Genomic DNA, 12,540 nt, shown 5'->3' with positions numbered 1-12,540 from the left:
CAATGATAGTGCATGTCAGTACTGCAACAAGACCTCTATTTCAGTATTGTATGCAAACTAACCCACACATGTCTATAGCTAGTATTCATATAATAACTAGTATTTTAGTAAAATTTTATCTTTTGGGGAATGACTGGAATGTGAATTTGAGAGCTGATGTGCACTTCTACTGCTAACTGTGTGCTGTTATAAGTCTCTGAAACAAACACTCTGATATAAATATATTCAGTATTTTAAAGTTCCAAGAGAAAACATTCACGTTGGTTTGTATAAGTTCTAAACCTTGCCTTCAATAAATGATTTAATTTACAGCCTTAGCCCTTTTGTTCCTATAAATCTGAACCATCTAACACTGACTCACCGCTTCATCTACATGCTGTCCAAGTAAAACTGTTGTTTGCTGAGGCTGCTTTTTTGCTCAGTTGTCTCTGAGAGATTTGAAGAGGTTTTACATTATTTGCTGATTCCAAGTGCGGTTGCATGGCAAAATGATGGGAGAAGATCTTGTTATTGTTTTACATCATTTAATGCATGCCTGGACAATTGTATTAAGCTGCTATTTAGAGCTGGCCTGTACTTACTTGTTAGCTTGTTTTATAACCACATTATTAACTTGCCCTTGAGCATTGTTGGCTAAGTATTCGATTCACGACTGTTTCATGACATCAGGTAAAGTAATGCTCTGCTGAATGTTGCAGTACCAAATGTGTTTTTTGTTTATGACCTTTTCCGTCTGCTAGTTCCAATATTTGCCCAACATCTTACACAGGCAATGTGCCCTATCTTATCACAGTGTTGTTGACTGTCTGTAGCAAAACTGTCACATTTATACAATGTCAGACTCAAGAGAGCAAGCTTAAATGTATCTGGGCTTAATGGCTGGGTGAATTGTTGACACATGGAAGGGCATAAGTTAAAGTTACTGACTATTGTGCTGAAGCACACTGTATGATGAAAACCGAAGGTAGGACAGATGTGTTTGATTGGTAATAGAGCAAAGTATATTGCTTATTCCCAGAAATATTTTTTGTCTTGTTTTGCATTAAAAAAAGGGAATCGTGGAAATAAGTGGACAGTTTATTAGGTACATCTAACCAAAAATAATCTCATTTAACAAAACATTCTCGTAATTAATCCTACTTTCATTAAGGCTACAAGGCTCAGTTTTTGTTGAAACTGTAAAAGAGGTGTTGATGTAACATTGTGGAGGATATAGTTTGTGGCGCTAATATTTATTCTACACTCATTGATATAAATGAAGTGGACAGTATTTATCAATAATAATAACAAGTGTAAATATACAAAAAATGTGTTCATGCACTGGTATCCACAATAGGGATTAATTATTCAAAAGCCTAAAATACAGTGTCATTAGACTTGGTTGAGGTGCACTTAAAGAATAACTTTCCTAACAGTTTCAAGTCTGTTTGATCTGTAACCACACCCTACAGTAATGTGTTGGGTTGTGAAGTCCACCTCTACTTCACTGCAGCGAGGTGAAAAGTTAAACCTCTGGAGATTTTCAGGGGGTGTTGAGTTACTCTTTAATCATTTCTTACTCATCTCTCTGTGCTGATGTGTATTTGTTGCCTAGTAAACCAGCACAAACTAATATTCCAGTAAGTGCATTTGTGACCCGGAGGATGCCATTGCTTCACCGTCACATTCCTACGTATTGTTGCCCAGCTTGTTTTTACTCAGCTTATTGTTCTCTGTGTGTTTTAAGCCAGTGTGGCTTTCAGATACAGCCCAATCCTGTGAACCTGGGGAGGCTTCATGCATCCGTCATCCCTACTGCCATTCAGTGCTCTGTGCTATTTTTGTTACCATCATCTCAGCGGGGTTCTGATCACTTCTACTTTTGTCCACAAACAAATCAGCCCTCTTGTTTTTTAGCCTCTGGTGGAGAATGTAATAATCTCTTATTATTGCAGCTCCTAGCTCTCATTGTTTATCTAATAAGAACCAGAGACAAGGCATACACAGGCTGTCTAAAGTTTTGGGGATGGAAGGCTGTTTTCTCATAGGACACTTGGAGCTAGACTAGAAGCTAACAACTCAAGTCATTAAAATAGCTCAATGTTGATCCCAGCCATTCAGATACTGTCGTGAGGAGATGAGTCATTCAAGTGGCTCATATTCATTTTGGATAGAAATACTCAGTCATCATTATACCAAACAGAAGACACACCATGCCCATAGCCCTAGCCATTACATTTCTTAATTACATTGTTATCCATTGATGTTCCATATATTGCTTTTGAACTATGCAATCGTATCTATCCCTACCCCCACTGTCCTTGTTCAGCCAGGGCTACCACTTGCAAACCACAAGAGATATGCGGCCCCACCCTAGTGTCACGCTGGACCCTGCCGCCTTTCATCCCCCGCCCTTCCGCTCTCGCAACCAGAGCTACATGCGCGCTGTCAGCACCCTCAGTCAGGCTAGCTGCGTCAGCCAGGTGAGTCTGACACATGCATGCCACAGAGGCAACAACTGGAGACATGAATGAGAGATTATGTTATATTGTTAGGTATGTAGTAGCTTTGTGTAGAGGGGATTACAGAGACATAAAATATCCACAGGTGTCCATATTGGAGGTCCACAGCTGATTAGTAGAAATAACCTTGCCTGTCACAAATGAAGTCAATAGGCATATTTATATTTATACGGTTTCAGACAAGAAATTGATGCTTTAACCAATAGGCTATCTCAGGTCCAGACACAGTTTAATGTTGATGTCGTTTTGAAGTGTTTTGTGCTATAAAGAAATTGCACATAACTAAAAAACCAAGATATTAGTTTCATATTAGTGTATCATGATTTGGCCAAAGGCTGTCTGGAACTTATTTTGCTAAAACTACAAGTAGAGACTAGGGCTATAGAGATGCAGCAACTTAATGTCTAACCTAACATTACACACCAACCGTTTCTTATTTTTCCCTTTTTCATACCCTGCTATGAGTCTATACAGTTGGATCAATTGTGCAAGTCTGTTTTGGACCTCCATGGTGGCACAAGACATGGTTGCAGAAGATTTGTGACACAGCCAGAAAGCCTCCATATGGAGAAGGAGTAACTAGAGGAAGAGAGATTTTGTCCAGAAGAAGGGTTGTACAATCAGCTTACCCCTGCGGGTGCTAACACAAAGTTTAGCAATAACAATAACAATAATAATAATAATGATGGTAAAATGTGTTAAAATATTGAAACCCAGCTCTCTTTTGAATTATAATTTAGTCTGTTCAACACTGAAAAGGAGATTATGTGGACAGAGGACAGGAGAGGACATGACAGGACAGATCAGAATTGGATATATATAGGTCCTTTTTATAGTAACATGATTTTCTTGCATGATCTTAATATGAACAACTGAATTCATCTCGTGTCAGCTAGAAGAATTAAGGATATTTCCAAGAGAGTTGCTAGAGATACAAGGTAAAGAGTTGAGACTGCAGTTTGTTTTTCCCATTTTCCATGTAGTTACATACAGTCCAGTACATATTTTGGGGGTATTGGGGGATGTGGTGAATGGAATGCTTTATAACACAATTTTTTCTGATTGTTTTTTGTTGTCATCTGCCTTTTTTTCCATTTGATCTTGACATTTATTCAGTTCAAGGTCGGAATTGACAGTGGCATTTCCTTATGCTAACACTCCTTCATATTTGCTGTGCAAAGGGGAAGAATCAAAGTGAGAAAGAGAAAGGAAGAGGAAAAATTAAGGACTGCTATTCCTGTTTTTGTCTCTCAGGTGAGTGAGACTGAGATCAATGGCCAGTTTGAGTCAGTTTGCGAGTCCGTTTTTAGTGAAGTAGAATCCCAGGCCATGGAGGCCTTGGACCTGCCTGGTTCGTTCCGCACTCGAAGCCACAGTTACCTCCGTGCTATTCAGGCTGGTTATTCCCAAGATGACGACTGCTTGCCTTCAATGACATCCTCCACTGTCACTTCAACTCTCAGATCCACAACAGGTAAAACAATCCCCCCCCTAAATGAGAGAGGGCTTAGACCACATATCCTCATACATCCTATACATGCGCACAAACTTGACATACCTACATATGTACAGTGGGGAACCCTTGAGCTTCAGAGATGCCGGGCTGAATGATTCCAGTTATTTTTTTTGGAAGCTATGGTGTGCGTGTGTTTGTTTTTGCCTCTGCATACTCCCGATTGTTTAGATGGACTTGCTTGTGTGTTACTTTGCACGATTCATGCATCATTAGCCAAGCTTCTGGTTGGTCACTTGTGGTGTTGCCAAGCTGTAGACTAGGATATAGGTGGGAGGGTCACATTAATGGCAACACACGCTCACGGTACACAATATCACAACACAGCACAGCCACATTACATGGCATGCCTTAGAGGAATAGGTCCTACCCTAAGCATGTTAAACTGTGGTGTTATATATGTGTTGTACAAAGCGTGTGAGTTACTAAGGGAAGGGTGAAGACTAAAACGGGCCAGGGGTAGGGGAGCGGTAGGTTGCTGACATATTTGTATTAAGACGATACACTGGAAAAGCCTTCCGCCTGTCCTCCCCCTGCTCTGTTGCACCACACATTAGCATATGCTTTGTAACTGACCTTGTAATTGCCCTCATAAAATTAAAAAAAACAATCTTGTAACCAATTTAAGGTAAGTCAACAACCTCTAGAGACTAGAACACCTGCATAGACACACGTGCTGGTTGCACAAAGGAACTGTCCACTGATTCTCATTCAGTTTGAGAAGTACAACCTTTGATTACTTGCAGTATTGTTGTATTGTGTTGCATGAAACTCAAGCTTTTGAGCAGCGGCCTAAGTCAAAATAGCTAATGAATGATATGTTAAGTTCATTATAGGACTTCTTTAAGTTTCTTAATCACTTCCAACTGAGCAAACTTAATTGTATTGGTCATATTACATTGTTTGCTTGTTAGCTACAATTACTATATGTCAGTGGACCAAACTTAACATGTTTTGAAACGGATTCTCTGAGAAGAGCACATTTAGTTTATGGACTCTCGCATATCTATTTGTACTACATGCTGCTTTTTAATAGAGACTTCAAGGTTTTGTGCGACACAGTGCGAGCAATATATCCCTAAAATTAGCATTTCAGGTTCTTTGTGCAAGCAGAGTCTTTGCAGTAACTCCCTCACTAAGTGCATTTGGTGTTTACCTGCAAGAGTAAAGCTATGAACCCTATTGAAACATTTTTCTTTAATTACGTGCATTTTTAAATATTATGACCTGGATTTCTATTGTTTTTGTACACTTTTCTGTCAATTTAATATTGGAGACATTTGCACTTTTACTCATTTTGTGGGCTTTGTTTTCTTGTGCAATCTGGACTTTTGTTTTTGGAATCCTTTCATCTTCAATTGGGTTTCCATCTACGATTTCTTCGATGTGACAGAAGTACTGAGGATAAAAGAGTGTTCTCCAATCCCACTGTCTTATTTGCTGAACTCTATTGATTTAGCTTTCTGCTCCAAATCTGTCAGCTCTATATGGACTAAAACAAGCAGTTGACTGTACAATATGTTGTGAAGTTGTATTTTGAAGATTGGCATGATGCATCAATTATAATATGTCAGATAAGGTTATAGCAAACCAGAGAAAAGGTTCCCTGGATGGTGATTAGTTATATACTACTGTCACCTCCCTGTCAATCCATACTGTAAATAATATATCTCCTTTGGTGTACTCTTTGCACTGTTTTGAGGGAATAGTGGCCTAAAAATTAAATAAAGTAACTTATCCAGGCTATCTTGGCTAAGAAAAACATTGATTCCTGGAATCATGTTTTTATGGTAATATTCAGTACTAGTTTATAACTGAATTGTAAGCGGCTTATGAACCAAACCCCGTGTGAGGCTAGTGGGCCCTTGAGTGGGGAAGAGATCCCATGATGCTCCGTAGGGCAGACGAGCAGCAAACCCCTCTCCATTTGACCATCCATCTCTTGAAGGATAACCAGGGGGAAAGAACAACTGGAGGCATCAGTGATGATTGTTGCAGGTATTTTAATGTCGACACGCATACATATATCTATGTATATGTGTGTTTTTGCACTGCCTTCTCAGTAAAAATAATAGATACATAGAGTTTATATTTATATATAGTTGGTAGAAATATCTCATTATGTTATCCTAAGTAGCAAACACGGTTCCAAACAACTCATAAAACCTCAGGCACTTTCTTAAAAACCTTGACACCTCTGAATATTGATTACAGTGATAAATGTGATGCTGGCTTTTGTGAGTTGTTTACCATGTCTCTATTTTAAGTGTGCTTAGACCACATTGTAAGTGTAAATGTATGAGAGGTGTAATTCCCAAACTTTTCGGAATGTTTTCATATCGTAACCATAAAATAGCACTGAATGTTATCGCATTGCCACTGTCTCCAATCATTTGTGAGAGCAGCATCTGTCTGCTGTACATGTGTAAACTTAATTTTTTCTTTCCATGAAAATCTGACTTCTTTTAAAAAGGCCACGTGTGGCATAGTCTAACCCTTGGCATTGAGTCTGTCAGCTGTCTTTGACTGTGGGATTGCAGCCTCTCCCTGGTGCAGCCCTGAAGGGGGGAGTGACCCCTCCCCTCACCGGGTTACTTACTCCACATGGTCTAATCAGCCACCTTGGACCTGATATGTTCAATAGGGTTCATATCTGCTTCTCGGCCCAGTGGGTTGTGATTCTTCTACTCCCTTTACATCTTTTCTTTTGCACAAAATGGCACAAATTTGAAGTCACTGAGAAACATTTTGATATGTTTTGAGAAGAGGGTTCTCAGAAAATGGATTCATGATTTGATAATGATTGATGTATTTCATGTTTAATTCCACTCTTTGCTGTGCTGTGCAGTGAAAAGATGGAAAGAAGCCTTGAGATGACTGAGAAGGCAGTGTAAAAACATTGTGAAAAGCCTACAGTATGTGAGTTTAATGACAATCATTACTGTCTTAGCTAAATTAAGGCACTCAAGAGCATATTTCAAAAAAGGTGCTGTATATTCTGTACTGACCCTCTACAACACTTTGGATTTTTCCTAAAAAGCCATACCTGAACCCGACAGAAAGTGAAAGATATAAAAAGGTATTGATCCAAAAACTTTTACTAATGATAATCAACTTCCAAAAACATGTCGTTATGAATTCTACTAACAAAATAGTGATACTGATCTTGATAAAAAATGGACAGATGGTTTCTTCACATTTGTAATTTTGTGATTTTATGACACTACTCAGTTACCTCCTGGTTTTGTACAACTCTGGTGCCGTAGTGGACGTAGTCACATTTGAACAGCACACCAGTCCTTGATGGGTGTTCACACTTGATTTAAATCTTTAGAACCAAATGGCAAATCACTGGGTCAAATGGATTGATTGAATTACTTGCCACTCACATACTGTATGTTTTCCATAGATATGTGTTTATTTTCTAGTTCAGAATCCAAATCAAATCACACTCCAGCTGTTCCTTTCACTTTGAATGTCCTTCTGTTTGCATATTCAAATTTTTCTTCCAGAGGGATATGATGTTGTGGATGGGACCTCTTTACTAAATGACGACATGATAGAGGATGATGACGGTGCTAGCTCCTCTGCCTATGCGGAGCTGGAGAGGCTGGAGAGAGAGACTGCTGCGGCTCGCAGCCAGCACAGTACTAGCTCCACCGTAACAGCCATCTCTGTCCCACCGGCATCCCCGCCTTCATACAGGGTCCCTTCTGCCTCACCCATATCCACTTCTGAGCCACCAGTCCCTCAGGCCATTCAGGCCTTTAAAGAGTCTGCTAACATGGTTGCTGCCTTCAACATGCAGTGGAAGGATGAAATCTCAGCAATGCGGTATGAGCTGGCAGAATTGCGTAGAGATGTCTGTGGGGAACTGAAGACGTTCAACAGCAACTTCTTCAACTTTACTCAGTGCTACAACATGTGGACATTGTGCCGGGAGCCTTGCAGCGACAGCACCACACAAACAGACGACAGAGTGTCTATAGGAATTCAAGCAGGTTCAAGTTGGTCCGTTCGACAGAATACAGAGGACAAGTCAGTGATGTGCCAACCAGAGCCAGCACCCTTCAGCATTATAGATCTGATGGACCCACCCCGAATTGAGATTATAGAGGGAACCCCTGAGAGCACGCCAGAGGGGTCAGGCAGCCCTGCCAGCCCACTTCCAATAGAGGACTTCCCATGGGAGATCAACAAAAAGCAAAAGACCTATAAGCAGCCAGACACAAGTGGCCACACAGGTGGCCACAGAAGCGCCAGTCTAGAACTGTGGAGCAGGAAGTACACCAGTGGGCCCATGTCATATCTGTCTATGTCATTCTAATCATTCCCATTCTACGCATTATGTAAAATGAGATGAGGAAGCTAGGGTAAAAACTTGACCTTTACCAAGAAAGGTAGGGCAGTGCTGTTGTTAGATGTCCCTTTACTCTATGCAGACACAGAGTCTGTCATCTCTTGAACAGGTTACAATGTTGTTCAAGCAATCTTTTAACAAGTGTCTTGCTTAGCCATGGAATAAAAGAAAATGATGTTGTTTTACACCTGAATGAGGTGACAAGAATGTGAGAGAGAATGTGGCTGATGTTCAGATCCTCAAGTGCCAACAAGTGCAGCATCATGTTCCCTCCGCTGTCTTAAACACCCAACTTCAGAGAAAAACTTAATTCAAGTAAACATGATCAGAAACCTGCGGGTCATTTAATGATAAAACTAAATAATCTGCCATTGTGAAGTGAGGCATAAGTTGGTCTGTTTCTGCAAATGAAATTGAATAGCTCATGTTCATTCCAGTTTCTCTTCATGTAGAAACATTATCTTAAGCACCTGAGTACACTGAAAAAATACTGTGAATAACTTTATAAACCCTAGTTTTTTAATGAATGCATAAAAGATGAGTACATTATTTATGAATATATTGATATATAATTTACTTTTTAGTTATTCTAATAAAAGCATTCCTTTACCATGGCCTTCATCCACTTTGTAGCCAGTTCCAGTTGAAATGGGCATTTGAAAATTCCCAACTTTGAAGTTCAAGTTTTCTCATTAGTGAACTGGTGAACCACACAGCAGAAAGACATTACTGTAATAATTTAATAAACAGTAATAAACACTAATAATGCCCATAAAATTTGTAAAAGCCTAATCCTCTGGAATACTATATGGATGACACTGTCTCAAGGCTTTGTGGACTTGGTCCCTGGCTAAAATTGTTTACGTTGAATCATTTGTGACTGACTTCTAAGTCCAACAGCATGTGGAGAGGGAAATAGAAAGGGGGATTCACAGTGATCATGAAGTATGAATGTATCGGCTTCAGTTCATTCCTGCACAAACTGCATTCATTTTCAAACTCTGTATATGTATATAAATGTACCATTTTGTATATAGAGAAACTTATATTCAATACTTGTACTGTTTGCAGTTATAGACATACTGATTTCTGACCGCGCTGAGAGGGGTTATTGTAGTAATTGTGGTTCTAAACCAAACACAGCACTTTTTCCAGTCTTCGAGGTCTGTCTCCATTTATTTCATCCTGTTCATCACCCAGCTGTTTGTGCACCTCATAAGGAAGTTGGTAGTTCATACCAGTGTTTCGCCTATTGTTTTTTATGCAGTGGTGACTGGAGGTCCTTAAATGTTTGGTTAACCATCTTACCTATCCATTCATTTTTTATTTAGAGGAAAAGGTTTATCAAATGGATTTACGGTTTCGGTCAATTAGATTTTAACAAAATTCTACCATCTTCACCTTTTTTAAATGCCACATTTCTCTAGTAATGGTGGATTTTTTTCAAACTGGGGTGGTTCATCACTGCTGAAAGATAACAGAGAAACATTGGTCCCTATAAGTAGACAATCAGAGCCGCTGAGGGCCTCTACCTCTCCGACATGTCCCCAGAGGTGCAGTATAGTACCACTGAATGTACTAACACCGCCTCACTAGTGATGGCTTAGCTGGGCTCCTGTCAAACCTTAATGGGTGGGAGCCCTCAATCATTTGCTATATTTGGCTAATTGCTCATTTAGTCATTTTGTTATTCACAAAATAATAGTTGGTCATTTGCCACTGGCATTCCCCTCAACCACTCATCTGCTCCATTGTCCCCTTGTCCCAACACGGCGTACCAAAGTTAATACTGAGGCCCATGGAACTGAGGCCAACAACAAACATCTCCAAGCTTGAAAGCACTTATCTTTGGACGATCACTGCAGCACAGGACCATGGGAAGCCTGTATGTATCAGACCCCTGACTGAAATGTGAACCTTTCAAAAGGACTTTTAATAAAGGAGAGGCATCATCTCTCACTTTATAAAGAGAGTGGATCTTCTTCCCCCTTTGCACGACCAAAAGACAATACTTGCAGAAAAAGTGGCATTTTGAAAAGATGATATTTATATTAAGGTTGTACTAGAGGTAAGATCAAAATTAAAGTTGAAGCCACAAAAGAAAAAAAAAGCAGACATTTCCTTTTCGAGTTATTGCAGTAGCTCCGCCCACACACCTGTTACAGTAACTCATTCAACCATGAGCTTAAATGCCTAGCTAAATTATTCTTTTGCCTTGGAAAATCACTTTATTAAGGCATGTTTTGCTGGTAATTTTTGGCAGCAACCCGGAACTTGAGGTTTTGGTAGAAAGAATAATAGGTAAGGAATAAGCTCATATGTATTTTGCCATTCTCTACTATTTGCAATACGTAATACAATTTCTTTTAAGCTCATAACCTACTTATTGTTGTTATGAACCCAAACAAAAGAATTTTGAGTTTTTTCATTACAGACCGGCCAAATGCTCGGTTAGCATAAATCATAAATGATTTCAGTGAAAGGCATATGACTGTGACAACATTTAGCCTATAACCATTTTAATATACAGATATATATATATAGTATATGTTAAAAAAATAAAAGCTTTGGAAAAGCTTGTATTCATATTTTTGCTTTTCGAATGATTAAGAGGGGATTGCAGTGGCATTCCTTACTTACATTCTTTCCCATTGTTTGGGAATGCAAACTAATTTAAAGGTGCTGAAGACTGGTCAATCATGATGTCTCCAATCTACATTCATTCATTCTATGCAAGTCCTTTGTTGTACTTATATGTCATCTAAATATTTGCAATTATAGATATTAGGTGTTTATGTTAAGCCTTCATGCAAGTCATCAATGCCGGGAATGGAATGATGTTTTCAGAAAATAATGGTGGCTCTTTTAAAAAAATATAGATTTTATTTAGTTATCTTTGCATGAGCCACAGGCCATACTAAAGTTTGTTTTAGTGTTTTCTGTAAAACAGTTGTTTCATTCACATTTCGCCATTTTAGCTTTTATATAGTACTAGAATCAAACAGTTTGTTGGTGAGACTCTTTAGATTCCTGCTCAGTAGTAGCATCCATGTGCTTTGTGACGTCGTATACAAAAGAAATGAACAATCATAAGCGCATCACATATTGACAGTTCATTTACTGACTACAGCAAAAATTATGAAACAAAGCCTTTGATAATATAATTGGAAATGATGTATAAATGCTTAACATTCTTCCAAATTTATATCCAATTGAACTGCAAATTGGTGATTAGATTGATGCCAGGGAACTCACCCATGCTACAGTATAAATAGGTTTAATTCAGTGCTTCATTATCATTTCATCATTTAGCCCAAAGAAATTACCCTTCCCTTAAAACAAGTTGAAATGTAGCAAGAATACAGATATTGATCTAAATATTATTTTAAAAATATATACATGAAAGATGTACATTTAAGAGACTGAAGAAGAAATAGACAGAGGGTATTTACAATTATTTTTTAACCATGCAACCATATTTTGTGTAATGAAATATATAATTATTTGTAAAAGAAAAACTGAATTGTCTAATATGTTTCAGTATGTAGTCAATTACCCCATTAGTTTTTGTTTACATTTTGTTGTCATCCAGAGATCTGATGCAACAACTGTGCCAACTCTGTGACGTCCAGCTATTATGACCAAGGTTTTTGGATGGAATCTGATCTCACCTGAACCTGTAACACTGCTTGAATATAAATCCTTTTCTACCCCTGTGTTCTCTTCCTGCATTTATTTAAGGTTTCTTGGAGAAAACATGCAACTCTGTTTTGCATAAATCATGTTGCAATTTTCAGGGATCTCAGACTGCATTGTTTAGTGAATCAGATTTTGTCAAAGTTATAAAGCATCCTTTTGAGAATCATAGTTTAGCCTGCATTTGTTAGCTTATGCTTATTTTGTTAAACGAATGAAACCAGTATGTGATACTTTTGTTTTGTTTTCTTTTTTTTTGCTTATTGTGGTGTTACTTGTGAACTTTTATTTACAACTTTTATTGGCCTTATGTATTTTTCATAAATTGATATAAAACAATGGATTAAAATGTTTATGATGTTTATGTTTATGGTAATTTAAATGGCAAAATGGGGGTCATAGCTTTACAATGGCATCCAAAGATGAAACTGACTTATAGCATTATTCATATTTTTTGTGTCCATAGTCAG

The 12,540-nt window shown here is 38.4% G+C and overlaps 1 protein-coding gene across 9 annotated transcripts in view; it reads left to right on the top strand.

Moving 5' to 3' along the window:
* LOC127368192 (disks large-associated protein 2-like) overlaps nt 1–12,540 on the top strand; it is a 104,655-nt gene that overhangs the window by 61,195 nt on the left and 30,920 nt on the right. For 7 of the 9 annotated variants that reach the window (XM_051408725.1, XM_051408728.1, XM_051408726.1 and 4 more), the window contains 2 exons: nt 2,309–2,462; nt 3,756–3,975. In XM_051408725.1, coding sequence (XP_051264685.1) covers nt 2,309–2,462; nt 3,756–3,975 — 374 coding nt within the window. Of the gene's footprint in view, nt 1–2,308; nt 2,463–3,682; nt 3,976–7,526; nt 12,435–12,540 lie in introns of those variants that run through there. The other 2 variants (XM_051408734.1, XM_051408731.1) reach the window with 2 other exon arrangements.

Source organism: Dicentrarchus labrax, unplaced genomic scaffold (genome assembly GCF_905237075.1).
Source record: "Dicentrarchus labrax unplaced genomic scaffold, dlabrax2021, whole genome shotgun sequence".
Lineage (NCBI taxonomy): Eukaryota > Metazoa > Chordata > Actinopteri > Moronidae > Dicentrarchus > Dicentrarchus labrax.
Note: the sequence above shows the minus strand (reverse complement) of the source record. Positions and strands in the feature narration are given on the sequence as shown.